A 26560-nucleotide genomic window follows, 5' to 3' on the forward strand; every position below is an offset into this window, starting at 1 on the left:
AATATATAAATATATCAAAACTTAAGTTTTGATTAATAATATGCATTCCTATGAACTTAATTTGGAAGAACTTTAAGAACTTTAAAGGAACTTTAAGAATCTTAATATTTTAATTTTTTCTTTTTTTTTTTTTTTTGCACTATACATCAATGGAAAGCTTATTTATTCAGCTTTAAGTTGATGCTTAAATCCCAATTTCAAAAAATCATAAATGTTTGTAAATCAGAATATTAGAAATATTTCTGAAGGATTGTGTCTGGAGTAATGCCGAAAATTCAGCTTTGAAATCACAGGAATAAATTACATTTTAAAATAGAAAACTGTTCATTTAAATAGTAAAAATATTGTAAAATTTTACTGTTTTGCTGTACTTTGGATTAATTAAATGCAGAAGAGAATTTTTTTGAAAAAACATTACAAATCGTACTGTTCAAAAACGTTTGACTGGTAGTGTAATAAGATTCCAAAAAATAATTATCCATTAGTCAGGTGACTATACAGGCCACACAATTAGTTTAATTAGACATTTTTATGATTTAATTTATTAGCTTTTCATCACCTAAAGATCCCCAGTTTGGTGTAATGTAATGTTTAATGCACTTTTTGATGTGGATTACAAAGACTGACAAATATTTTTGTAAGATTATGCCAAAAGTAATTAAAAAGTAATCAACGAGTACTCAGATTACCTACTATGTGTAATCCAACAGATTACGTTACTACAATTTCTGTTATGTAATTTGTAATCAGTAATGGACTACATCTTGTAAGTAATCTACCCAGCTAGAATTGCATTACTTTTTCTCGCTGAAGCTCAATGAAAAACTCTTTCCTTCAGTGAAATTGCTATTTATGTGCAAATGCTGTATTCCACTGAAACAGCATTTTGACATTAAAACGTAAATTATTAACTATTACATTTGTACACCTTATTTCTTCCAGCATCAGAAACGAGGAGCTTTGGGGGAAAAAAAAAAAAGTTCACCCAAAATTAAAAGTTTTACCAACGTTCTTCAAAATATATTCTTTTGTTCAGCAAAAGAAAACGAGTCATACAGCTTTGGAACAACATATGGATGAGTAAATGAAGAATTTTCATTTTAGGTGAACTGTAGCTTTAAAGGGATAGTTCGCCCAAAAAAGAAAATTCTGTCATTAATTACTCACTCTCATGTCATTCCAAACTCATAAGACCTTTATCTTTGAAACACAAATTAAGATATTTTTGATATTAAATCCGAGAGCTTTCGGAGCTTTCAAGAAATATTCATAACATTACAGTTGAACCACTGATGTCACATGGACTATTTTAATGATGTCCTTACTACCTTACTGGGCCTTGAACATGGTAGTTGCATTGCTGTCTATGCAAGCTCAGAAAGCTCTCAGATTTCATCCAAAATATCTTAATTTGTGTTCTGAAGATGAACGAAGTTCAACTTACAAGTTTTGAATGACACGAGGTTAAATAATTAATGATAGAATATTCATTTTTGAGTGCACTATCCCTTTAAGAACCCAGCATCCAAAGCTCAACATACAGTCCAGTGGTGAGCAGATGTGCAGAGAAATACTCGTTTGTCATCAGTTCTAACAATCTGCTGAAGTAAAAGTCATTCAGTGGTGTTTTGCTTGTGTTATGAGTGCGTTCTTTGGTTTTGGCTTGTGAATGTGAGTGTTTAAGTATTGAAAAGATGAATAATTGATGCTGGTTTTGCAGGGTGAGCTAGGGATGCCTGGAATGCCTGGGAAACAAGGAGTGAAGGTAGTTCACTTCTACTGCAGCCTCTATCCATCCCCTTTTAGCCATTTTATAAAGAACTATCCTTTTTTCCCAGAACCCTGCATGCTGTTCTAGAAGCATTCCACTGCTGAGACCGCAGTCCTATCTGTTATGACTGTATGTAAAGCTGCGTTCACACTATAGTGTGATTAATAGCTCATTATACAGGCACCACACATACAACCGTCTCACCTTCTGATATACTGTAAAGTGGCGTCTGAGACTTGAGGAATGAGAAAGACTGATGGTGCCACTAGCAGTCAGACCCCCCAGCAAACCCTCGACCTCGATGGGTCGAGTGTCCGCATGCAGCCGCAGCTGTGTCTGTAGATCACTGCCTTCATGTCTGCTCATTAGTCTGAGATAACAGACATGAATTAAATAGCTGTCATGTGCTCTGTACTATTAATAACAAACCAATTGTGGGGCGGCTCATTGCGCCGCTGCTAGTGATCGTGCCTGGAGAGCAAAAACTTCGACATACCAGTCTAAATATTGATACCAGCGCGTGGTTTAATTGCTTCAATAGAAATTATGACATTTGATGGACCCATGGGGGTTTACGATTGACGTAGCTAATTACTGAGAATAATCTTCAGTTGAAATTTCGAATGCTGATTCTTGTGTTGATTTTTAAAGATCAGCATTTGAGGTTGTGTTTAGGTCTATTCTCACTGTTTTCCTTTTCTCTCTTTTTTGTGTTTTCTTGATGTGATGTCTTGCGCCCTTCAGGGAGAGCCTGGTTTCCCAGGCGCCCCTGGACGAAAGGTAAAGAAAGGCCTGGTTTGTTGTGGTTGTATCTTTAACACATTTTGCTGATCATATGAAAGTGATAGAGATTTTTCTGTCGCTATGAAGGGTCAGGCAGGTGTTTCTGGTATCCCTGGAAAACGGGGCTACAAGGTACACCCAAATGTGTGCTGTGGCTGTTTCTTGCATAAGTGCTTGTTCTGATAATGAGCTTAAACTCTCAAACTAAGTTTCTTCCGTGGAACAGTTTAATTTTTGAAAAATGTTTGGCAATTCTTTTAAATTTACTGATTGTCAAGCTTCAAAATGACAAAATAAAGCAACATAAAAATGGTCCAAATTATGCACCTTTTTCCACCACCTTAACAGTGTTATTTTATGTGTTATTATAGTATTTATTTATATTTTGAAATAGCTATATTTTGTTTTCTTACACACACACACACACACACACACACACACACACACACACACACACACACACACACACACACACATATATATATATATATATATATATATATATATATATATATATATAAATTAAATTAAATTAAAATATAAAATAAAAAATGTAAGTTATGTTTTTTGTTTCCTGTAAATTCAAAGTTTTAATAGATGTAATTTTTTCATTTCATTATTATTAATTATTATTATTAAAATTTAAAACAATTAAAATAAAATAAAATATAATATAAAATTAAAATGAAGTATAAAAATGAAATATGATATAAAATTAAAATTGATAAAATTAAAATTAAATATAAAATTAAATATAAAATAAATGTAAGTTATGTCTTTTGTTTCCTGCAGATTCAAAGTTTTAATAAATGTCATTTATATTATTATTTATATATGTTTCTATTTATTAAATAGCGATATTTTGTTTTCTTATATATATATATATATATATATATATATATATATATATATATAATTAAATATAAAATTCAATAAAAAATGTAAGTTATGTTTGTAAATGTAATTTTTATTATTATTTATATATGTTACATTTTTTAAGGCAACATTTCTAATATACCTTTTAAATTTATAAAATAAAAAAAATATTAAATTTAAATTAAACATTAAATTAAATATAATATAAAATTTTAATGTATACAATCAAAATGAAATATAAAATTAAAATATATAATGTTTTTTGTTTCCTGTAAATTCAAAGTTTTTGTCATTTTTATTATTATTTATGTTTAATTTTTTTCTAAGGCAACATTTCTAAAATAAAATAAAATTAAATAAAATTAAATTAACATTTAAATATGATATAAAATTAAACATATCAAATTCAATGTAATATAAAATTAAATTAAAATATAAAATTAAAAATGTAAGTTATGTCTTTTGTTTTCTGCAAATTCAAAGTTTTAATAAATGTGATTTTACTATTATTTATATTTGTTTCTGTTTGTTTATTTATTTATTTTTTGCTAAGGGAACAGTTCTCATTTAAGTTTTTCATTAAATAGAATAGAGAATGATAAATAGAAAAAGAATGATCAAAATATGTGTTTTTGAAAATTCACCTTCAGTGTTCCACAGACAAAAGAAAGGGTTAGAATAAAGAGGCTGAATAAAAATAACCACATTTTATTTTTTTGTAAAATTGCATAGATTTGACTTTAGTTACACGTGCATGTCTAAAAGACTTCTGTGAATTGTCTGCACTCAGTGCTGTTTGTTTTTGCTGCCACAATGTCTGTTTCTTTTCATTTCCAGATATTACTCTGTCTGTACTGAAAATTAACAATGTGAAATTATTACATTGCGGTTTCACTAGACTTTGTGTTCCATTTATTTTCATACGCACATGCAAGCGGGCATTAAATCTGCATGGTTTGCGGTGTTGCAGGCAATGAAAGAAGACAGTCTGTTTTAACATCTTTGATGTGTTAATTGTTATGATTTAATTAGTGTTTCTGCAAAACAGAAGCCCCAGAAAGTGACCTCATATTCTGCGGCCCATATTTGTTGTATTTGAGTGACCACACCTTTATTCTCGCTCCCTGTGTTTAAGTACCGCAGCTGTGGTGAATTAAAGACACTAACTGTAATGCTTCAAAAGGAAATGGGAACAAGATGCTCACACTAGAACATTTTATACGCCTTGGTTAAATAGAGCTGCATCTTGAATCTTTGAATTAGTCAAGTGATGGTTAACCTCTAGATTTTTATTTATTGCTAGGGAGAAAAAGGCGAACCTAGTGAAGCAGGAACTGGCATTAAAGGAGAACCAGGTGCACCAGGACTGCCAGGACAAGCTGGACCCAGGGTACCCCTTATATCTGCTTCTTAATTTCTTTCTTGATGTGGCGTGACTTCCATATTTTAACAAAACAAGCTCATGGTTTAGTCAGAATTGAATTTCAATTTTCATTGTTGCATGTCTTTTCATAGGGAGAGAAAGGTGATCAAGGCATAAAGGTGAGCAATTGACATTTTATTACAAAAAATAGTGTGTGTGCATTGCATGACCTTATATTTTAAATAAGTCCTTGGAGAAAATAGCACAATTAATGTTTTGTCTTGCAGGGTGACCCTGGTCTGGAAGGCCCATCTGGACCAAGGGTGAGTAGAGGCCATGTGTCACTGACAGAGAAAATAATGCAAACAAGTCACCAGATTTGTTTTACAGTTTAACTGATATCAGAAATAATGATATATATTAATTGATTGTTTCTTTATTGCTCAACAGGGTCCACCAGGTCCGATCGGGGAGCCAGGAAAATCTTTAATCAACAACAATGAAAATGTATGTCTTTATTGTGATTATGTTATAGTGCATATTCACTTCTCGGCCTTGTATAACAGATTCACTTGTATTATGTGAAGGCACTAATTTTATTTTATTTTCCAGGATATTCGCAATGTGCATTTAATGGTAAGTGTCTTTGTTGTTTAAAAGTATTTGTTGGGAAACTGGATGTTGTTTGTGTATTTGAGCACATAAACAGATGAACAGACAACTACTTTCAGATGTTTAAGTGTATATTATTTTTATTTTAGGGCCCTCCTGGTTTACCTGGACCTCCAGGGCTTCCTGGCACCCCTGGTTTGAAGGTAGCTAAAAAACTTCTCTCATCCTTGATGTATAACATAAGAATAATTTTAGATTATATTCTAGGGATGTAACAATATCAAAATCTCTCGGTACGATAATATCTGGATATTAAGTCCATTATATGTTATTTATTGCAATATTTTAAAAAATAGGAGTAGTTCACTTTCAGAACAAAAATTTACAGATAATGTACTCAGCTCCTTGTCATCCAAGATGTTCATGTCTTTCTTTCTTCAGTAATAAGGAAATTATGTTTTTTGAGGAAAACATTTTAGGATATTTCTCCATATAATGAATTTCTATGGTGCCCCCGAGTTTGAACTTCCAAAATGCAGCTTCAAAGGGCTCTAAACGATCACAGCCGAGGAAAAAAGGATCTTATCTAGCGAAACGATCGGTTATTTTCTAAAAAAAACAATTACAATTTATATACTTTTTAACCTCAAATCGTTTAGAGCCCTTTGAAGCTGCATTTAAACTGCATTTTGGAAGTTCAAACTCAGGGGCACCATAGAAGTCCATTATATAAAGAGAGAAACCTGAACTTTAAAGGGGACTCAACCCTCTTTTTAGTTGTGGTATACTGTCTCAGCCTAAATTTCATTCCCACTAGTGTTTTAGGAAGCCAAACAAATTAGACTATAATATTAATAGCAACAATTTTATATTATTGTTATTCCTATGACAGTGATAGACATATATTGTAAAACAACTGCACTGTTAAATAAATGAAAATGAATATTTTATAGGTATATTATTTTTGCTTTACACTTCTGCAGGGAAATTACAATACTTCTTCCCTAATTTCTACACTTGAATGTTTTGAATTTGTACTGCAGTAACGTTATCCATTTAAACTTACTGCATTTTAAGCTATAAAACTCCAGTTTCAGTGAAAACAGGCTTATAAAAACACGTCTACAAATCTAGTGAAATGCTGTAATAATCTGCCGTGAAAATAAATTATAACTTGTGGCTGTTGCATTCCCAAATCCATGTTGAATTCACAGCACATGCATTAAATGAGTTCACTGCATTAACTGTGAACTGAGCCGTTTTGAGGCGTGGAAAACACCGGATCATGAGCTGATTGCCTGAACAAAGTGTGCGCTTCGCTTTCAAACACACAACAAAAACAGACTTGGTGAAGAGATTAAGCCATATACGGCTTTTGTTCGTTTGACAGATACTGTGCCACAGCATAATGGCCCAAAGCACAATTTTAAAGACCTTTTATGTTAGAATAAGAAGTTTAAATATATTTTAAAAACTAAACCTTCTGCCTGAAAGACCTATCGTTTCATATCGTCTTGTGACCACGATGATATCGAGACTGTTACATCCCTTTTATATTCATAGAAAATTCTGGTGGGATCTGAGGAAGTTTTTAAGCAGCATGCATACAGTGATTTGCAATGCTAACTGTAACTGTACACTGTTTTGTTCTTTTGCATTAAACATAACATTTTTATTTTTTAGGGTGATGTTGGACTTCCTGGCCCCCCTGGTCTTGATGGGGAAAAGGTAACTTTTGCTATAAATTAAATACCTTTTTAGCCACTACTCTGCCATTAGTCCATTAATAGATGCATTTACCCAACTTGATCCTTCATAATGCTGAGTGATTGTACCTGTTTGCTTCTTAGGGTCCAAGAGGAAAGCCAGGAGAACAGGGACTCATTGGCCCTCCTGGACCAGAGGGACCACGGGGAGAAGGAGGAGTCATAGGCTTGCCTGGGCCAAAAGGAGACAAGGGAGACATGGGTCCCTCGGGATCACCTGTGAGTGACTGTGCCTGACCTTCCCATCATCTAACTACATCTGAGTTGTTAAATAACCACAAGGGTCTGCCCTTTAACCCCTGCTCGAAAGAATATTCTGATATCAAAACATCATAATATTCAAATTATGCACACATCATGTAAATGCATTAACCCAGTTGTCAAGTTAAAGAAGTTCACTTTCAGAATGAAAATTTCCTGATAGTTTACTCACCCCCATGTCATCCAAGATATTCCTGTTTTTCTTTCTTCAGTCGAAAATATGTTTTTTTAGGAAAACATTTCAGGATTTTTCTCCATAGAGTGGACTTCAATGGGGATTAACGGGTTGAAGGCCCAAATTGCAGTTTCAGTGCAGCTTTAAAGGGCTCTACACAATCCCAGCCAGTGAATAAGGGTCTTATCTAGTGACACGATTGGTAATTTCAACCTCACACATTATTTGATCTCGCATGCGTTACATAGGCAGAAGTACGATTTTGAAGTTGGAGGATAAATTAGATGGAGTTTTTCACCCTACCCTACCTTTTTGAACTGAAGTACACAGTCGAAGAATTAACCATGCATGTACATTCCAATGTGATTACGTAATGCATGAGGATGCGCATCGCAAAACTAGTGCAAGATGAGCATTTGTGGTTCAAAAGTACATACGTTTTTATTTTTATTCCTTTTGAAGCTGCATTGAAACTGCAGTTTGGACCTTTAACCCCTTGGCCACCATTGAAGTCCATTATATGGAGAAAATTCATGGAATGTTTTCCTCAAAAACGTAATTTCTTTGCGATACAAGAAAGAAAGACATGAACACCTTGGATGACATGGAGGTAAGTAAATTATCAGGAAATTGTAATTCTTGAAGTGAACTTCTCCTTTAACCAAGTTAAGCCAATATCTAGAAATTAATAATAATCTTGGTATATCTAAGGAGAGGTTTGGATTCATGTAAACTTAATTTGGCATATTGACTGTAAAGTAATAAAAAAAGAAAGAAAGCATGCCCAGTATTTTCAGAGGACAGTGCTTTACAGTTGAGGACGTTTTATTTGCTTGTTTGGGATATTTGAGAACATAGAAATATTGTAACAACTGTAGAACATGTAAAAGGGCTTAACCGGAATATAGACCTTAACCAGGAAATGTTTTGCATGTAAATGTGGTCATTGTTATATGATTAGGTGTGGTCATCCTGAGTGCTTTGATGAATTTGGAAAGAGTTTGTGGTGGGTGGGCAGCATTGCGTCTTGAAAGCCTACAGTTTACTAATCATTAATCCTACATGTTGGATGCTATGAGTTCAAAGGCCTCTTGCTAGTGGACTTTGTTTTCAAGGCTGTCAAATGATGTTCATCAACCCAGTTGACCACTAATTGACCTTTTGCACACTTTAATTTTAATTTCCCCATTCTTTCCTCATTCTGTAGGGTTTAGATGGCCCTACTGGAGAAAAGGGGGTTTCAGGGCCCCCTGGCCATATTGGATTGCCAGGCCCAATGGTACGCAATGGTGCCCCTCAAGCAAACAGATTGCTGTCATTGTTTTAAAAAGACATGCCATGACTTTGGGATGCAGTGTATTTTCTTATGCCAGCTTGAATTCTGCCGAATGAATGGTAAAATTGAGTATTCCTATCCTTTTGTGTTATCATAATGTCTTCAGGGTCAAAAAGGTGAACCTGGGGAGAAAGGAGATAAAGCAGAGCTGGTATGTTCCACACTTTTTAACTGTTGATTGCACATGTTAGAGGGCTTTATAGGGTTTCAATAGAAATATATTGGGAAATATATTGAATGAAATGTTCTCTCTCAGGTGTATGGGCCTGCTGGACCTCCAGGACCTGCAGGGCCAGTTGGGCCAATGGTGAGGACAATATCGACTCCACAAAAGCTTATGATAACAGCAGACATATATCTGTGCTAAGAAGCAACAGTTAATTTTTTTCCTATGATGGTGCATTTGTGAAGCGAAACTAATTTCAAACAACTCAAAATGTTTGAGTTTTGATCCTGATTTCTAATATTCATTATTTTTTGCTTATCAGGGACCTCCAGGTTTGTCAGGACCAAAGGTAAATATTCCAACCCAAGTCCCTTCTTGTCTGTTGTTGTTTATGCAAAAAAAAAAAAGTGTTATTTGTTCTCTGCCATATTATAAAAAAGGCATTAAAATCACATATGTTCTTTTCAGGGAGATCCAGGAATAGGCCTGAGAGGAGAGAAGGGATTACCTGGACAGAAAGGAGACAAAGGAGACAGAGGCCATCTTGGACTCCCTGTAAGTACATTTCTGATTCTTATAATCCAGTGTTTGATATTTGATAAACGTACATTGCATTTACAGTTAGTACAATGTAGGATAAAGAGCTGTCCGATCTATCAAATATATCAAAAAGAGTACTTCATATCTGATACCAGTGCATAAATATTTAGATATTTTCATACAGTCTTGTCAGCTGAATCAAGATGTTTTTGTCTTTCCTGAGTGCAGCGTTAGTGGAAAAGCATGTTTTGTGCAAGGTTTGTGCTTTAATGCAAATATCAATGTGCTGCTATCTCACGTGTCTTTGTAACTAGGCGTCATGGTTCATGGCTAAGTGTCGTCACATTGCATGAATCAGTGGATGTCCACATTTGGCAATCATATATACAAGTGTTATCATGTAATCATCTTGTCACATTGTTTTATACACATTTTTAATAGATTACCAACAAGTTCCTGATGGTTTCAGAATACTGTAACTGACTGACATTCATGTTATTATTACAAAATACTGTATGTGGTTGTTTATAAAATGTTTTCTCTCTGCTTTGTAAAATAGCATGCTGTAGGTTTTGTTACTGTAAATTCCCTGGGTCTTTTTCTGACTTCTAGTGTATATGGTGTCAGAGTCATTGATAAACTTATTTTAGTCAGATCATCAATGCCACAGTAACTCCTTTTTTAAAATCTGAGATTTAGAAACTGAGATAATCAGAGTTTTCTTAATCAGTATTTTTGTCTTGTTTTTCAGTAAAAACAGGTTAAACTAGTTAGTGTTTTCCCCCCTTATTTTAAGCACAGATCTGACAACATTGTGTTAATTTAACAATATGGTAAGAAAAACAGTGCATTTTCAAGTACATTTCAAGCAAAATTAAATTTATTTATTGATTTGTACTTAAAACAAGATTAAAATACAGTTTAAGAAAATTCAGCATTGATGGGTAATGTTTCCCTGACAGTGTGCTCTCTTCCATAACCTAGTGAGCTACCGAGACGTAATTTTAAGGCATTCTAGATGCACTTCTGGCACAAAGGCTGGCTGTTTTGTTAGCTTAACAATATACTATTATCAAATTAAACTACGAGTCAAACGTTTTTGAACAGTAAGATTTTTAATGTTTTTTAAAGAAGTCTCTTATGCTCACCATGCCTGCATTTATTTGATCCAAAGTAAAATTTTGAAATATTTTTACTATTTAAAATAACTGTTTTCTATCTGGATATACTTTAAAATGTAATTTATTCCTGTGATTTCAAAGCTGAATTTCTAGCATCATTACTCAAGTCACTTTATTTTTTTAGAAATCATTCTAATATTCTGATTTTCAGGTTTCTTTGATGAATAGAAGGTTCAGAAGAACGTCTAGGTTACGTAGGTAACCCACGTTCCCTGAAGGAGGGAACGGAGACGTTACATTGGGATCTCGCCTGAGAGACCAATCATCTCTGAGCCTTATTCAAAAGGCCAATGAACATTGGCGAGTGGTATTTGCATGCCGAACCACTCCCCCGTGCATACGGGTATAAAGAGGGCGGCATTACAACCACTCATTCAGGTTTTTGCTGAAGAGCCGGATCGAGCCCGGCGTCATCGCAACGTCAGGTCGTGGCAGGGGAATGTAACGTCTCCGTTCCCTCCTTCAGGGAACGTGGGTTACCTACGTAACCTAGACGTTCCCCTTCAGTCGAATCACTTCGACATTACATTGGGAACTTAGACCCATGGAAAAGGCCACGAACCTGACACCGCGTTACGCCCTACGCCACATGCAGACAGGCGGACGTGTCCGCAGGCGGGTACGGGAGTAACCTTCCCAACGCCCTGGGGGCCGAGTAGGGGGCCCCACAGGGGTGCCAGTTGTACTGAAGCATGGGTTGGGGGGGGAGCACATGAGATCTTTACATGGAAATGAAAGTAAATTCAATATATCCATAAGACTTTAGGGATATACAAGGAAAACAGAGGCCTTCTGGCTGACCACTGGAGAATATTGAGAAAATTGCCACAACCTGCGGGCCGAAGGAGACCCAGCAGGAGCACAGTCAGGAACTACTCCGCATCTACTGTAGCCCTGACTGCGGGGCATGGAGGACCCAGGGTTCGCCGGAGGGAAGATTCTGGGAAAATAGCGCACGGACCCTCGTGGGGATGGCGCAGCAAGCCGACACCAGCTGGCCTCCCGCTCACCTGAAGTCCTTATGTTAGGACACGGGAGGAACGGCCTCTAAGCAAGGGTTATGAGCCCTAGCGAAGGTATTTGGTGTCGCCCAGCCCGCAGCTCTAAGATATCTGCTCGTGAGGCGCCAAGAGCCAACGCGTAGGAATCTCCTAAGGGGCCTGGCAGACCCTGATACAAATGACAGGGATATGGCATCTACCACCCAATGAGCCTACCTCAGTTTGGAGAAAGCATTTCCTTTCTGCTGACCTCCGGAGCAATAAGAGCTGCTCGGTGCGTCTGAAGTGCCGAGTGCATACACAACATTGCAGAAGCTGGGTCTGCCTCCTCCAGGGCAGAGCTTGCAGGTTCACCACCTGATCGCTGGAAAGGCGAGGTGGGAACCTGGGGCACATAGCCGGGCCGGGGTCTCAGGTTTTGTTTACGTGAGAATGACCGGGCCCAAATTCTCGGCACGCTTCGCTGACAGAGAAGGCTTCTAGGTCCCTTAACCTCTGATGGGAGCCAGGGCAGCCAGGAGCGCTGTCTAAGCGACAGAATAGCTCGACTGGGGTCAGTGGCTCCAAAAATGGGGCGTCCCGCAAGCCTTGGAGGGCGGCGGAGAGATCCCAAGGGGGTATGGGGCGCGGTCTGAAAAGGATTAATCCCTCGCGCCTAGCAGGAACCTCACGACCAGTGGGTGCTTACCTGCATCGTGGTATGCTGCGACAGCAGCGACATACGCTTTGAGAGTGAAGGGGACAGCCTGCGCTCCAACTTGTCCTGCAGGAAGGAAAGCACTACTGCAATCGTGCATCTCTGTGGGTCCTCCCTTGAGAGGAACCTTAGTCAGCCAACAGACCTTGTCTCAGTGCATAAGCCTGCCTAGTAAGGGGGCTTGGAACTGAGTGACAGTCTCTATGACGGCCTGGGGCAGGCCGGAGAGGTCTGAGGGTGCCCGTGCCCAAGCAGGGAGGGGCTGCCGCGAGGGAGACGGTTACTAAGACCTAAGTCCGGGTGGGCCAGTTCTGTGGCGCAACCAACAAGACTTACTCCTCATCCTCCCTGGACTCGCACAGTGTCTGTGCGAGGAGGCTCGCTGGGGAAGGGCGTACTTGAGCCCTGGAGGTCAGCTGTGTGTCAGTGCTACTCTGAGAAGAGGCTACTGGCAAAGGGAGGAATCGGGAAGGGCAAGCAGGAGAGGCTGGGCCTTGCTGATATAGCTCCGAGCTAGCTGGAACATCACGGGGGGGAGTCGTCATTCTGCAGGGTGGGTGGACTGCCGTGGGGCCGCTAGGCTGCACGGTTGAGTTTCCCCGCTTCGAGAGAATGGCAAGTAGCAAAATCGGCCACTTAGACTCCGTGGGAGCAGATGGTGGACAAGCTGTAAGCGCCCGTCGTACACAGCATCTCAACCCGTGGTAGTCCACGGGCTGACTAGTCGGCAACACTGTGGGAAAACGCCAGTCCGGAGTGAGCCGAGACGCCATGCCCATCATAGGACTCGATCGTGCTGAAGCGGTCTCACATGAACGAGCTCAGCTGCAACGCGGCTAAAGCTGTCATGTGCCCCAGGAGCCTCTAAGTTTTGAGAGGGACCGCTGAGTTGTGCCTGAAAAAGCTCAGGCACTACAGCACTGACTGCGCGCTCTTGGTAGAAAGGCGGGCTGTCTTGTGGACCGAGTCGGGCTCCCGACCGAGGAAAGAGATCCTCTGCACTAGGCAGAGTTTGCTCTTCCTTCGGTTGGCCTGAAGGACCAGATGGCAGGGGTGCCGAAGCACCAGGTCCCCGGATTCGCACAACGGAACTCACGAGTGGGCTAGAAAGCACCAGTCGGTGAGACGGTCGGACGCGAAACCCTGTCTGCCGAAGAGGGGATAGGGGGCTCCCGTGGCCTAAAAAAGGCAAGGAGGAGAGGACTGGCCAAACGGAAGCACCTCGCACTGGGGCGCTCGACCCCCGGGGACAGGCCGCCAGAGGGGTGTGTGCCGGGAAAAGTCGAGACGCGGTAGCGGGTGCCCTTCAGGCGGATGGCTGCAACCCATTCCCGGAGACGGAAGCATACTCGTATGCACTTCGTCGTGAGCGTCTGTGCCGACAGCCTGAGAAGGGGCCGGGACAGAGCCCCATCCAGGATGGGTGTTAACCCACCACTCTATCTGGGCACGTTGAAGTAGGGCTGTAAGACCCTGACCTCATCCCGGCTGGAGGGACAGGCTAGATCGCGTCCTTCGCCAGTAGGAACGCGACCTCCGCAGGCAGGGCAGAGGCACGCATGTGGCGGGCGAGTTGTGACATGCGACGGAAGCGAAGACCACCCTGGCGGTTGATGTAAGCTACGGTCGCAGTACTGTCGGTGCGAACAAGCACGTGTTTCTGACACAACACCGGTCGGAATCGGCGAAGGGCCAGAAACACAGCCAACAACTCGAGGCAATTGATATGCCACTGCAGTCGAGGTCCCGTCCAGGAGCCCAATGCTGCTTGCCCCCCGAATGGACAAAAATGTAAAGGGTACCTCTGAGCCTGGGCGGATGCCAGGAGCCGGGCCGTACCGTCCGTATCAACCACAGTAGCGGTATCAAGGGACGTTGACCGCCGTGACCGTGGTGGGGCAGCCTAGGGGGAGACAGGGAAGGCGACTGACCACAGAAGGATTACTCTTTGTATGTTCTGGGAAAGTCTAACTGCACTTAGCAGTGCTTACCTTCTTCCCTGGTTCCTGCGTTGGCGACATCCGGCTCCGAGTCTGGTTCCGAGGAGTGGAAGTGCTGCTCAGGAAGGAACTCAGGGCCGGAGCCCCGGAGGTGAACTCTGTGTACCGCCGACCCGTAGGCCAGCGGGGATGCTGAATGAATGAACAACTCCCGGCCCTCCACCGGAAGTGGGGATGCAGATGTCCTCGTCCCCAACAGAGGAGTTTTCTCCACCTCCGGGGTGCCCGCATCAGAGACGCTTCGTAGCTCGCCTGCGAGTGTGAGCCTGACCCTGAGAGGCGGGCGGCGTCCCTCTCCCACGGGCAGCTCGACGTCGGGCTGCGAGTCTAGCGTCATGCTGCTCAGCAGGGGACGGAGCTGGTTTCAGAGCCACGGGGGGACGCCCTCGGCGACGGGCAGGCGGAGGCGGGGGCCCAGGCGGCAGGATGGTATCTTCGCGGCGGGGCAGGATATGCTTGATGGCCTCCGTCTGCTTCTGGACCGCGGAGAACTGCTGGCAAAGTCCTCCACGGTGTCGCCGAATAGGCCGCCCTGGGAGATAGGAGAGTCGAGAAAGCGAACTTTGTCGGCCTCTGCCATCTGGGCCAGGGTCAGCCATAGGTGGCGTTCCTGGACCACGCAGGTGGACATCACCTGACCAAGGGAACGCGTCGTGACCTTCGTGGCCCGGAGGGCGAAGTCGGTGGCGGCGCGGAGTTCTTTAAATACCCCTTGGTCGGGACCACTCTCGTGCAGGTGTTTAAATGCCTGCGCCTGGTACACCTGGAGTGTCGCCATGGCATGCAGGGCAGAGGCAAAGGTGCACCGCGACAGCGCGCTCGACCTGGGGGACCGCCACGAACTCCTTGGCCGCCCCGCCATCGAGAGTGGCGAGGGGAGAGGAGCTGGAGCGCGCTCTGGATGAATAAGGAGCGCGCCACGATTTAGACAGCTCCTCATGCACCTCCGGGAAGAAAGGGACCGGGGGAGAGCGCGGCGCTGCCGCCGGTGCCCTCCCCAGGAACCAGTCATCCAGCCTAGAGGGATCGGCCGGGTGCTCTTCAGGAACCTCCAAACCGATCCCCCTGGCTGCCCGGAGAAGCATAGCCGACAGTTCGACATCAGCCTCCGAGGGGGCAGCGACCGCAGGCGGGCGCTGCGCCGAGGGAAGAGATGTGTCACCGTCTGACTCTCCCTCTGATGCTGCGATAGACATCTCGTCCTCTGCAGGAGCACCGAAGGAGACACTCGACCCGGCGGGCGGGGAAGCGTACTGCTGCGGGAACTCGACGGGGTCACGCTGAGGTAGAGAAGTCCGCAGGGCGGGACTTCAGCGTGGCCATGGTCATACCTTCACAGTGTGGGCATGCACCATCCATGAACGCCGCATCAGCGTGCTCGAAGCCCAAACACGTGAGGCAGCGGTTCATGTCCGTCCGCTGAGGAGAGGAAACTACCACATCCAGAAGTGCACGGCCGAAAAGCCATTCTGAAAAGAACGTCTTAATCGGCCGCGAGAAATTGCTCTTTTGTGATCCCGGTTGCCCAGGGAGGAGCCGCGGGGCTTTCGCAGCCGTGCACTCGCCGGGGCTGCTCGCTGGATTTGCAAAGGCTTTTTGTGGCCGTGAAAACGGCCGCCCGCAGGATCACGCTGGCGGCTGCCAAACAATGCTCTTTCAGAAACACTCTTTTAGTTGGGCAGCACAGCAGCAAGAGGGAGCATGAACTCTGAAGAACTCTTGTAGTAGGATTTCTGTGAAATTGCAGAGAAAAAAAGGCTCGAACCATTGGCTCTGAAAGCAAAAGTCTGAATGAGTGGTTGTAATGCCGCCCTCTTTATACCCGTATGCACGGGGGAGTGGTTCGGCATGCAAATACCACTCGCCAATGTTCATTGGCCTTTTGAATAAGGCTCAGAGATGATTGGTCTCTCAGGCGAGATCCCAATGTAACGTCGAAGTGATTCGACTGAAGGGGAACAGCATTTGTCTGAAACAGAAATCTTTTGTAACATTCTAAATGTCTTTATCATCACTTTTGATCAATTTAAAGCATCCTTGCTAAATAAAAGTAAAAAAAAATTGATTGGCATAGTGTATAATGTTACAAAAGCTTTATATTTCAGATAAATGCTAATCGTTGGATAATCAAAGAGTCCTGAAAAAAGCAACTGTTTTAAATAGTGATAATAATAATATTAAAAATGTTTATTGAACAGCAAATCAGCATAATTTCTGAAGGATCATGTAACACTGAAAACTCGAGTAATGATGCTGAAAATGTAGCTTTGATCACAGGAATAAATCACATTTTAAAAACGGTAATTTTAAATAGTAAAAATATTTCAAGATTTTTGCTGTAGTTTGGATCAAATAAATGCAGGCTTGGTGAGCAGAAGAGACTTCTTTAAAGAACATTAAAAATCTTACTGTTCAAAAACTTTTGACTGGTAATGTAAGTAAGTTACATGCTAAATCAAATATCCTGTGCATTTCTAATGAAATGCACTATTTGTGTCCACCATTGGGGAAACTCACTTTTAAAAGTGATGCGTTACAATATTGCATTATTCCATAAAAAGGTAACTAATTGTGTTACTTGGTTACTTTTTATGGAAAATAATTGATTACATTAATTTGGATTACTTTTGTAAGCAATTGAAAAGGCCCTTTCAGTTTCTTCATGCTGAAGGAAGTGCCAGTTTTTCTTAACACTGGATAGATGTCAGTGAATAAATTGGAAAACAAAGGAACTTGTGTTACTTGAAAAAGTAACTCAGATATTTTCTTGCAAAAAGTAACTTGATTATACTTGTAATGCATAACCCCAACATTGTTTGTGTGGCACGCAAAGTCACTTGCTATGTATAGTCTTCCAGATCAGTCACTTAAGAGGTTGCGTTTCAGTTAACATACTGCCTTAGAAGGCAGCAGACAGCAACTATTTACTATTTAGTATTATTTTTAGTTTTTGCATCTCTTCTGGAATTTATATGCCACCTGTTGTTATTTTATCGCCATGTATAAAGTTGTAATGAATGTTTGAATGGACCAGTTTAAGTCTGGTTATGTTAAAGTCACGCTAAAAGGAGTTACTGCCTGTCTCTCACATGTCATCTTCAACACGTCACCCCTCCATCAAAACTAGTGTTGTTTTTTATGTGGCACACGAGTCACTGCTTCACTCACCTCCCCCCACACTTCTCCCCTTCCCTCCCTTCCTCTCCTCCACCTCCATCTCTTCTCTCGCTCTGTAACTCTTTACACACTGTCCAGGGGGCTCATGGTTTAGACGGCAGACCTGGTCAAGTGGTGAGTGGCGCAAGACCCGTTCCCATCATCCACCCCTCTATTTCCATCCATCCCTCTCTCGTTTACCCCTCCGCAGTCTGCCTGCTTCTTGCTTTCTGTCTGTCTGCTTCTGCTTGAGCTGTTGCTTGCTTGCTTCTGTGTGTCTTTTCTGTGTTGTCTAATGGTCAAGGCCTTGTATAGATCTCTACTGAGGCATGAGTATGACTTTGAGTTGACTTTGTCCCTAAGCCTGTTTGGCTGTTGCCTCTTGCTGTTTCCAGAGGTACCGCGCTCGGTTGATTTCTCAACCTGTCAACACGCGAGTGACTGAAGGGGAGCATGGCCAAACACTTATAAACATTTCTCTCTCTCTCTCTCTGTCTCTGTGAAATGCAATTTCTCTTTCTTTGAAAAGTATGCACATAGTGCTTTACAAAAATGAACAATCCTTCGCATTTCATGCCGTCGCAGCCCTCTATACCTTCACATCAATTTTTTCAGACATGCTTGACCTCTGTTGACCTTTCGAAGGCTTAATTCCCTCCAAGCTTCAGAGCTTTATTTCATTCCACGACAAGCTTTGATCTTGTAATGTCATGCCAGGACAGAGCATGATGGGATGCGGCTGCATGAACAGTGATTTCATGGCATACAAATGGCTGAGAAGCAAGACTTCCCGAAAAAGCAAGATGTCTAACAGCCCTTCTGTTGAATCCTCTCCAAGTCATGGGAGGAAAATGGAAGATGGATTCGCTGTTATATTTACTTGTGTGTCTGTTTATTTCCGCTTAGATCAACAAACTTTGGAGTTTTGTGGAATTCCTCTGCAGATTGGTCTTTTTTTTAAACATATATGAGGAGTTTAAATTGCTTTTATTCAGCTCAGAAAAAGTTTGTTGATCTATTGGTGCTCAACACTGATTAGTTTCTCTCCCTCTCTAAACTCTTTACCCACCACCATCCCCTTTGTTGAAGCTCACGCATGTCATTTTCTTTGTTTAAAGGGTCTGATAGGACCAGCTGGTGTGCCTGGGCCTGCAGGACCAAAAGGAGAAATGGTTAGTGCTGTGAACACAATTTACCAAATGTGTGGGGCTCTAAAATGGATTTCTAGTAATATTTCATATTATGTAAAATAATAAAAACCTTAATGAAAGCAAGCATCATGACAACTGGCTAAATGAAATGTAGTTTTGATCAATCGTTGAATTATTAGATATTTAAAGGTGACATATCATGAAAATAGGACTTTGTCCGTATTTAAGTGCTATAATCGCATCCCCGGTGCATCTACAAACCCAGAAAATGTGAAAAAGAACAACCAAGTAATTTTTTTTTTTGGTAAGCCTTTCTCTGTAAGCTTGTTAAAAAAAAAAAACTGCTCAGATTTCGGTCCCCCCGTGAAATAGAAAGGGGATCTTATTATAATATTACCACCCCTTAATCTTTAAGTTTCCACTCACACAAATGACAACTGTGTACCATTTCTAACGCCATGGCAAATGTTCGAAAGGTTCAAAAGCTGTTTACCTGCACAGACATAACCAACTGTTTTTGTAACTCCTGTTTTTTTTTTAACATAAACTTGTGTGTATTTGACAGTTTAAGCGCAATAAGACATGAAAGAGTTAGTTTAGTACTCACATGCCGCGTGACATTTCTGTGTGTGTGCTCCAGATATGTGCGCATAGAAAACCGTAACTCAGAAGCTTATCTAAAATGGTTTAAAATGCATGGTTTCAGTGCGATAGACATGATAATACAGAACCAAACAGATGTTTTTTAGCAGAGTATCTGAGGTATGAGCTGTAAAGGCACAGTCTTATTCTGGAAAAGGGGGCGGGGAGCAGCAACTCATTTGCATTTAAAGAGCCATGCATGAAAACAGTGTTTCTGTTTTCACTCAAAATAGGCATTTTTAAAATGATGTAATAATTGATTTGTGGGGTATTTTGAGCTGAAACTTCACAGACACATTCTGGGGACATCTAAGACTTCTATTACATCTTGTAAAAAAGGGCATAATAGGTCTCCTTTAACAAACAGGCAGGATTGTAATTAAACGTAAATAAGTATTTCAATGGCCTCTTGTCAACCAATCAACATCAAGCATGCACTGATTGAGTAGAATGTAATACAGTTCAGTATAACCCCTGTTTTTTTACTTTACAGGGGGAGAAGGGTGATATGGGAGTAGCTGGACCAATTGGGCCTCAAGGCATCCCTGTAAGTGCAGTACCAGAGCACACTTTAACATTTCAAATACTGTAATGTTTCTAAACCACGTACAAGTGCATTTAAATGTAAATTGGACCATCAGTAACGTCTCTCCCCCATTCATTCAGGGTTTAGTAGGACCACCAGGATTAAAAGGAAACCGGGTAAGATTATAAAAGCGTTTTTGATCATAGTTTGTTTGTAGAATATGTTATTGTGACTTTAAGGGACAATAACATGAGTCCACTTTCTTAAAATAAAGGGATGGACCATATTTCTAAACCAGCATGAATCTGCCAAACTTGAAGTATTAGCTACTGTCCAATTAAAAAAAAAAACTGTGGTTATTTATTTTTAAAAAAAGCAAATATTGTAATTGTTATGTTTTTTTTTTAAATTATTAATAAGACAAGCAGAAGCATGCTGGGTATAAGAAATTAGAATGGCTACTGCTTACTGCTAGAAAATATGTGTGCATATACAGTGAGGTCTAAAAGTCGTAAGTAAGAAATTTAAAATCTAAAATGCTTAAACCTGAAAAAAGAACAGTTTTGGGATTTTGACAAATGAAAACACAAATGTTATAGTAAAAATAACGAGTAAAAATGTAATTTCTGTACTATTTCTCAGTCATTATTTTTGATCATGTGACTTTGTGTGCAGATTAAAGCACAAATTTATTAAATTACAATTGAATTTATAATTTAATAAATGTATTACATTGACCACATTTAAAGTCTTTTGGATGCCACTGTGTATGTACATTGATCATGATTTAAATAAATATTCTTATTCCAGTACAGTATTTTTGCTAGTCCTTATATGCATATACAGTTGAAGTCAAAAGTTTACATACACCTTGCAGGATCTGCGAAATGTTAATTATTTTACCAAAATAAGAGGGATCATACAAAATGTGTGTTATTTTTTTTTATTTAGTACTGACCTGAATAAGATATTTCACATAAAAGACATTTACATGTAGTCCACAACATGACAGACCCTGTTCAAAATTTTACATACGCTTGATTCTTAATACTGTGTTGTTACCTGAATGAACCACAGCTGTTTTGTGTTTGTTTGTTAGTTTGTTTGTTTAGTGATAGTTGTTCATAAGTCCCTTTTTGTCCTGAACAGTTAAACTGCCCACTGTTCTTCAAAAAAAATCTGTCAGGTTCTGCAATTGCTTTTTCAGCATTTTTGTGTATTTAAACCCTTTCCAGCAATGAATGTATGATTTTGAGACTTTGAGATCTTTTCACACTGAGGACAACTAAGGGACTCATATGCAACTCTTACAGAAGGTTCAAACACTCACTGATGCTAGAAGGAAAGACAATGCATTAAGAGCCAGGGTGAAAACTTTTGAAAAGAATGAAGATGTGTACATTTTTCTTTTTCTTTTTTACTTTTTTTATTTAGTAGAAGACAAAAAAAAGTTTACCCTGATATTTAAATTTAAAAAGTTTTCACCCCCTGTCCTTAATCCATTGTGTTTCCTTCTGAAGCATCAGTGAGCATTTGAACCTTCTCTAATAGTTACATAACTGAGTCCCTCAGTTGTCCTCAGTGTAAAAAGATGGATCTCGAAATCATACATTCATTGTTGGAAAGGGTTCAAATACACAAAAATGCTGGAAAACCAAAGAATTTGTGGAACCTGAAGGATTTTTCTGAAGAACAGCGGGCAGGTTAACTGTTCAGGACAAACAAGGGACTCATGAACAAATATCACTAAACAAAAACAAAACAACAAAACAAACAGCTGTGGATCATTCAGGTAACCACACAGTATTAAGAATCAGGTGTATGTAAACTTTTGAATGGGATAAGTTTTACAAATTCAACTATTATTTTCTCTTGTGGACTATATGGAAATGTCTTTTTATGTGAAATATCTTATTCAGGTCAGTACTAAATAAAAAATGTCATGTATTTTGTATGATCCCTCTTATTTTGGTAAAAAAAAAAAATATATATATATATATATATATATTTAATATATAGACACATTTAGCGTGTATAGACACATTTAAACAATATATATTTTTGCATGATTAACGCAAAAACTGATGTGTGATATAAATGGCTAAAGTTAAATTGTTTTTCAAAAGAGTTTGTCAATAGACCATTGCTTTTCTATGCTTTTCCTATGCTTTCATCCTCCTAGACTGTATGCCTCGCTCCTATTAACACTAATTTCCTCAGTTAATGACTGAATGTTTCCCACCTTGAATGTCAGGACATGTCAGTGCTCCTCCCAGCATCCTCCACTGGTGATGTAGTGTTAAACAGGACCAAAAAACTCAATCAAACGGATTGGTATTGACAAATTATGTTCAGTGGAAGATGCTGTGGAGGACCTTTGGACACGGTGCTGTTTTTACTCTTGTCCTTTCCTTGTCTTCCTCTCTTTTTTTTCCACAGGTCTTCCTATCCCCTTTTCCTCCCCCCGCACCCTGGCCTGTGTCCGTGGCTCTTTTTGCTGAGTCGGGCCGGGTCGTCCTCTCTGTCCCCTTCTCACTCCCTGGCCTCCTCCTGCTCCTCCTGCATCCTAATGTTGTAGCCTGGGTTAATACTCCTCCTCTTCCTCACCTCCTACTTTTGTTCATATCCTTCACTGACCTCCTTACCAACCTGTGTTCATTTCTCCCAATTACTCTAATGCACAGAGTTCTTATTGTTCCACGAAAGCCTCATCTGGATCTATTTTGAAAAGGCACATAACCAAGCAAAGCATTATGTCAGTGTGGAGCTCATTTTGACATCCTGATGAGAGTATTTAGGAAAAACACTCCAGCCAGGAGCCAAACGTTTAGAAACAGTCTTAAAGAATCAGCATTTGTCAAGGAGGATTAGAAAATGAGCTCCATGTTGATTCATAATGTATTTTTTTTTTCCTTTCTCCATTAAGTGTTATAATAATAGTCATGATGAGGGCTATGCGGAATGTTAGAACTCTGTATCTTAGCTTAAATAGATCCCACTTTGGAAGACTTATAAAGCTTAAATGTAATAGTTTCCTCCGAAGAACCTTCAACTTCGCGTGCAGACTTGAAGATTAATTACAAAACAGTCTGAAAGGCAAAGCTGGTCTTAGTTAGTAATAAAGAATAGGGATATTGATTAAACTGTTTGAGTGCCTCTTCAGCTTTTGTAAATTAGCCTTTGTAATTATATTTCATTAAATCAAAAGGTCTATACGGAATCAATCACAAATTGTCTATTTATTGGAGCCAACATTTGATGAAAAGGTCAGGGAATAAAAATATATTGTTCATACTGTTCAGAACTGATCACCCAAACCCCATTTACTTTAAAAATGTGACCCTGAACCACAAAACCAGTCTTTAGTAGCATGGGTATATTTGTAGGAAAAGCCAAAAATACATTGTATTTTCATGTAAGTAAAGATCTTGCTTCATTAAGATATTTTGTAAATTTCCTACAGTAAATATATCAAAACTTTATTCTTTATTAGTAATATGCATTGCTAAGAACTTCATTTGGACAACTTTTTAGCCAATTTTCTCCTCCAACTTGAATTTTTTGCTCAGATTCTAAATTTTTAAATAGTTGTATTTTAGCCAAATATTGTCCTATCCTAACAAACCATACATCAATGGAACGCTTATTTATTTTCATTTTCAGATGATGCATACATCTCAATTTAAAAAAAAAAAAAAAATCAACCCTTATGATTGGTTTTGTGGTCCAGGGTCACAAATGTAGATGTAGGGCTCAAAAATAACACATTTCAAGCAATCTTTTAAGCACTTCTAGTTGACACATTAAATTAAAAACATTAAATTAAAAAGTGAGAGTAAAGTAACATTTATAATGTTACAAAATATTTATCTTTTATTCTCTTTTTTTATATTTTATTAATTTTTCATTGTATTTAATTTAGAAATTCTGTTTTTATTCATTAGAGCATCCTGAAAAAAGATATAAGCAATCTTAAAATAAAAATAGTAAGCAACATAAGTGTTGTCAAAGGTTTCTTGAGCATATAGTCATATTAAATTGATTTCTGAAGGATCACGTGACACTGAAGACTAGATTAATGATGCTGGATTTTATTTATTTATTCATTTTTTTGCATCACAGAAATAAATTACATTTTAAAATATATTAAACCAAAATTAATTTACCCTTGAGACATAACAGACTTCTTTCAAAAACTATTGACCAAAAATATTTTGGTAGTGACATATGTAATTCATGCAATTAAAAATAATAATAATAATAAAAATATTAAAATAAATAAATGAATAATTACATATATAAATAAATAAATATAAATGGACTCCAGTGGACATACATTTGACTTTTTCATTAGTCATTAAACTTTAATCTTATTGATTTTTTTTTTTTTTTGTTACATTTCTATTATATTATAATAGATTATAATTATATTTATACATCATATTAAAGCTGAATAAATAAGTTTTCAATTGATGTATGGTTTGTTGGGACCAAGATACAACTATTTTAAACTCTGGAATCTGAGAAAATCGCCTTTAAAGTTGTCCAAATGAAGTTCTTAACAATGCATATTACTAATCAGAAATTAAATTTTGATATATTTATGGTACAAATTTTACAAAATATTTTCATGGAAAATGATCTTTACTTAATATCCTAATGATTTATGGCATAAAAGAAAAATTAATAATTTTGACCCATACAGTGAAAATGTAATTTTGGCTATTGCTACAAATATACCCGTCCCACTTAAGACTGTTTTTTTTTTTTTTTTTTTGGTCCAGGGTCACAAATATTCAAATACACAAATCTCAATTTTGCAAATAAATAAAACTAAATCAAAGTAGTATTAAAATGATGTTGCTTACATCTGTTTCAGAAGATTCAACTGATATCAGTGGCCTAAAAAAACACAAAGAATATAAAACATAAAAATGCATTGAATTAATCAAGTAAATAAAAGTCTGCACACTAACCAAACTGGCTGACCTCCTTCTCCTTAACCCCTCCACTTACCCTTCCTAAATGATCCCAATACTCATCATAGCTCCACTCAAAAACACAGCTACTCTTAGAATGTCTTGTAGAGCATCCAAAGTGTCTTACAGTTATTCATAGTGATGGTGCTTTTCTTACTAGTACTGCTATAGTAGACAAGGAGGACTAAAGTCTGACTTTGTTGAATGCACTGTTGTTTGCAGGGGGAGAGGGGCAAGAAAGGCAACAGGGGGGCCAAAGGGGATAAGGGAGACCAAGGAGCCCCTGGATTAGATGCCCCGTGTCCTTTGGTATGTCCTCCGTTCAACGTGCAACACTAAGGCAAAAGGAGACTTCCTGAAAGCCATGTCTCCTTTTGTCTTTGTGTAATAAACACTAACAGATGCCCAGGAGAGTTCTAGTCAAAGTCTGTGAATTAGGCTACAGCATAGAGACTTTGTGCTCATATGTTACTCATGAATTATAGATGGGGATTTGAATTCAAAATGACTAGGCACCAGAACTCTCGACGGGATTTTTGCTTTTCAGGATTAAGACTGACAGGAATATGTTTCTGCTAAACACAGTAGGATGGAGCCACTAGTTCTAGATGGACTATGTGAGTTTCCAGCCCTGTGGATGCAGTAAGTCTCTTCCTGTCAGTCCGCTAGAACAGAGCGGCCAGTGTGGCTGGACAACAGGATGTTTATATTGATTGATTTCATGAACAGGGTTTCCGAGGCTTTAAAGGGGAGAAAGGTGAACCGGGGCTGCCAGGCCTGGATGGGCTAGATGCCCCGTGTCCCGTGGTATGCTGCTGTCTATCCCTTTCCTTATTCAGCATGCTTCCTGCCTTCCTGAACTTATATTTGCATAATAATTGCATAATGCTTCAGTACAGCATGTTTAAGGAATGTAGAGAGAATTTTTTTTAGAAAATGACAGAAGGTTCTTGCATGTATGAGTAATAATATCTATAATTAAAGTTCACTTCCAGAACAAAAATGTACAGATCGTTTCCTCACCCCTTTGTCATCCCAAGATGTTCATGTCTTTCTTTATCCAGTCATAAAGAAATTATGTTTTTTGAGGAAAACATTTCAAGATTTCTGTCCATATAGTGGACTTCTGTGGTGCCCTAGAGTTTGAACTTTCAAAATACAGTTTAAATGCAGCTTCAAATGGCTCTAAATGATCCCAGCCAAGGAAGAAGGGATTTATTTAGCGAAATGATCGGTTATTTTCAAAAAATAAAATGTATATACTTTTTAACCTCAGATGCTCGTCTTGTCTAGCTCTGTGTGCACTCTGTGTATTCAGGTTCAATATAGTTAGGGTATGTCGAAAAACTCCCAACTTCAAAATCATCCTACATCGCTGCAGAAGTACTGACCCAGTGTTTACAAAGTGAACGTGCAAAGAAGATCAAACACCTTTACTAAAAAAAAAAAAAAAAAATGGAGAGTTTTTTGACATACCCTATGAACCGGAATAGGGGAGAGCGGGGCACAACCTAACACTTTTTGAATTTCGCGGTTTATGTAAATCCACGTGGGGTTCAGAGTACAATTTTTTATCCA

At 39.3% G+C, this 26560-nt stretch overlaps 1 protein-coding gene across 10 annotated transcripts in view; it reads left to right on the forward strand.

Moving 5' to 3' along the window:
- The window catches only part of col13a1 (collagen, type XIII, alpha 1), a 143472-nt gene that overhangs the window by 109149 nt on the left and 7763 nt on the right, over nt 1-26560 (forward strand). For 8 of the 10 annotated variants that reach the window (XM_073834210.1, XM_073834211.1, XM_073834214.1 and 5 more), the window contains 18 exons: nt 4734-4820; nt 4946-4972; nt 5081-5116; nt 5244-5300; nt 5406-5429; nt 5555-5608; nt 7089-7133; nt 7256-7390; nt 8815-8886; nt 9050-9094; nt 9200-9250; nt 9432-9458; nt 9578-9664; nt 17784-17819; nt 18803-18856; nt 19971-20024; nt 20144-20179; nt 25205-25291. In XM_073834210.1, the coding sequence (XP_073690311.1) occupies nt 4734-4820; nt 4946-4972; nt 5081-5116; nt 5244-5300; nt 5406-5429; nt 5555-5608; nt 7089-7133; nt 7256-7390; nt 8815-8886; nt 9050-9094; nt 9200-9250; nt 9432-9458; nt 9578-9664; nt 17784-17819; nt 18803-18856; nt 19971-20024; nt 20144-20179; nt 25205-25291 (1014 nt within the window). The remainder of the gene's footprint in view (nt 1-4733; nt 4821-4945; nt 4973-5080; nt 5117-5243; nt 5301-5405; nt 5430-5554; nt 5609-7088; nt 7134-7255; nt 7391-8814; nt 8887-9049; nt 9095-9199; nt 9251-9431; nt 9459-9577; nt 9665-17783; nt 17820-18802; nt 18857-19970; nt 20025-20143; nt 20180-25204; nt 25292-26560) is intronic. The other 2 variants (XM_073834217.1, XM_073834219.1) reach the window with 2 other exon arrangements.

Source organism: Garra rufa, chromosome 2, assembly GCF_049309525.1.
Source record: "Garra rufa chromosome 2, GarRuf1.0, whole genome shotgun sequence".
In the NCBI taxonomy this organism is placed as follows: domain Eukaryota; kingdom Metazoa; phylum Chordata; class Actinopteri; order Cypriniformes; family Cyprinidae; genus Garra; species Garra rufa.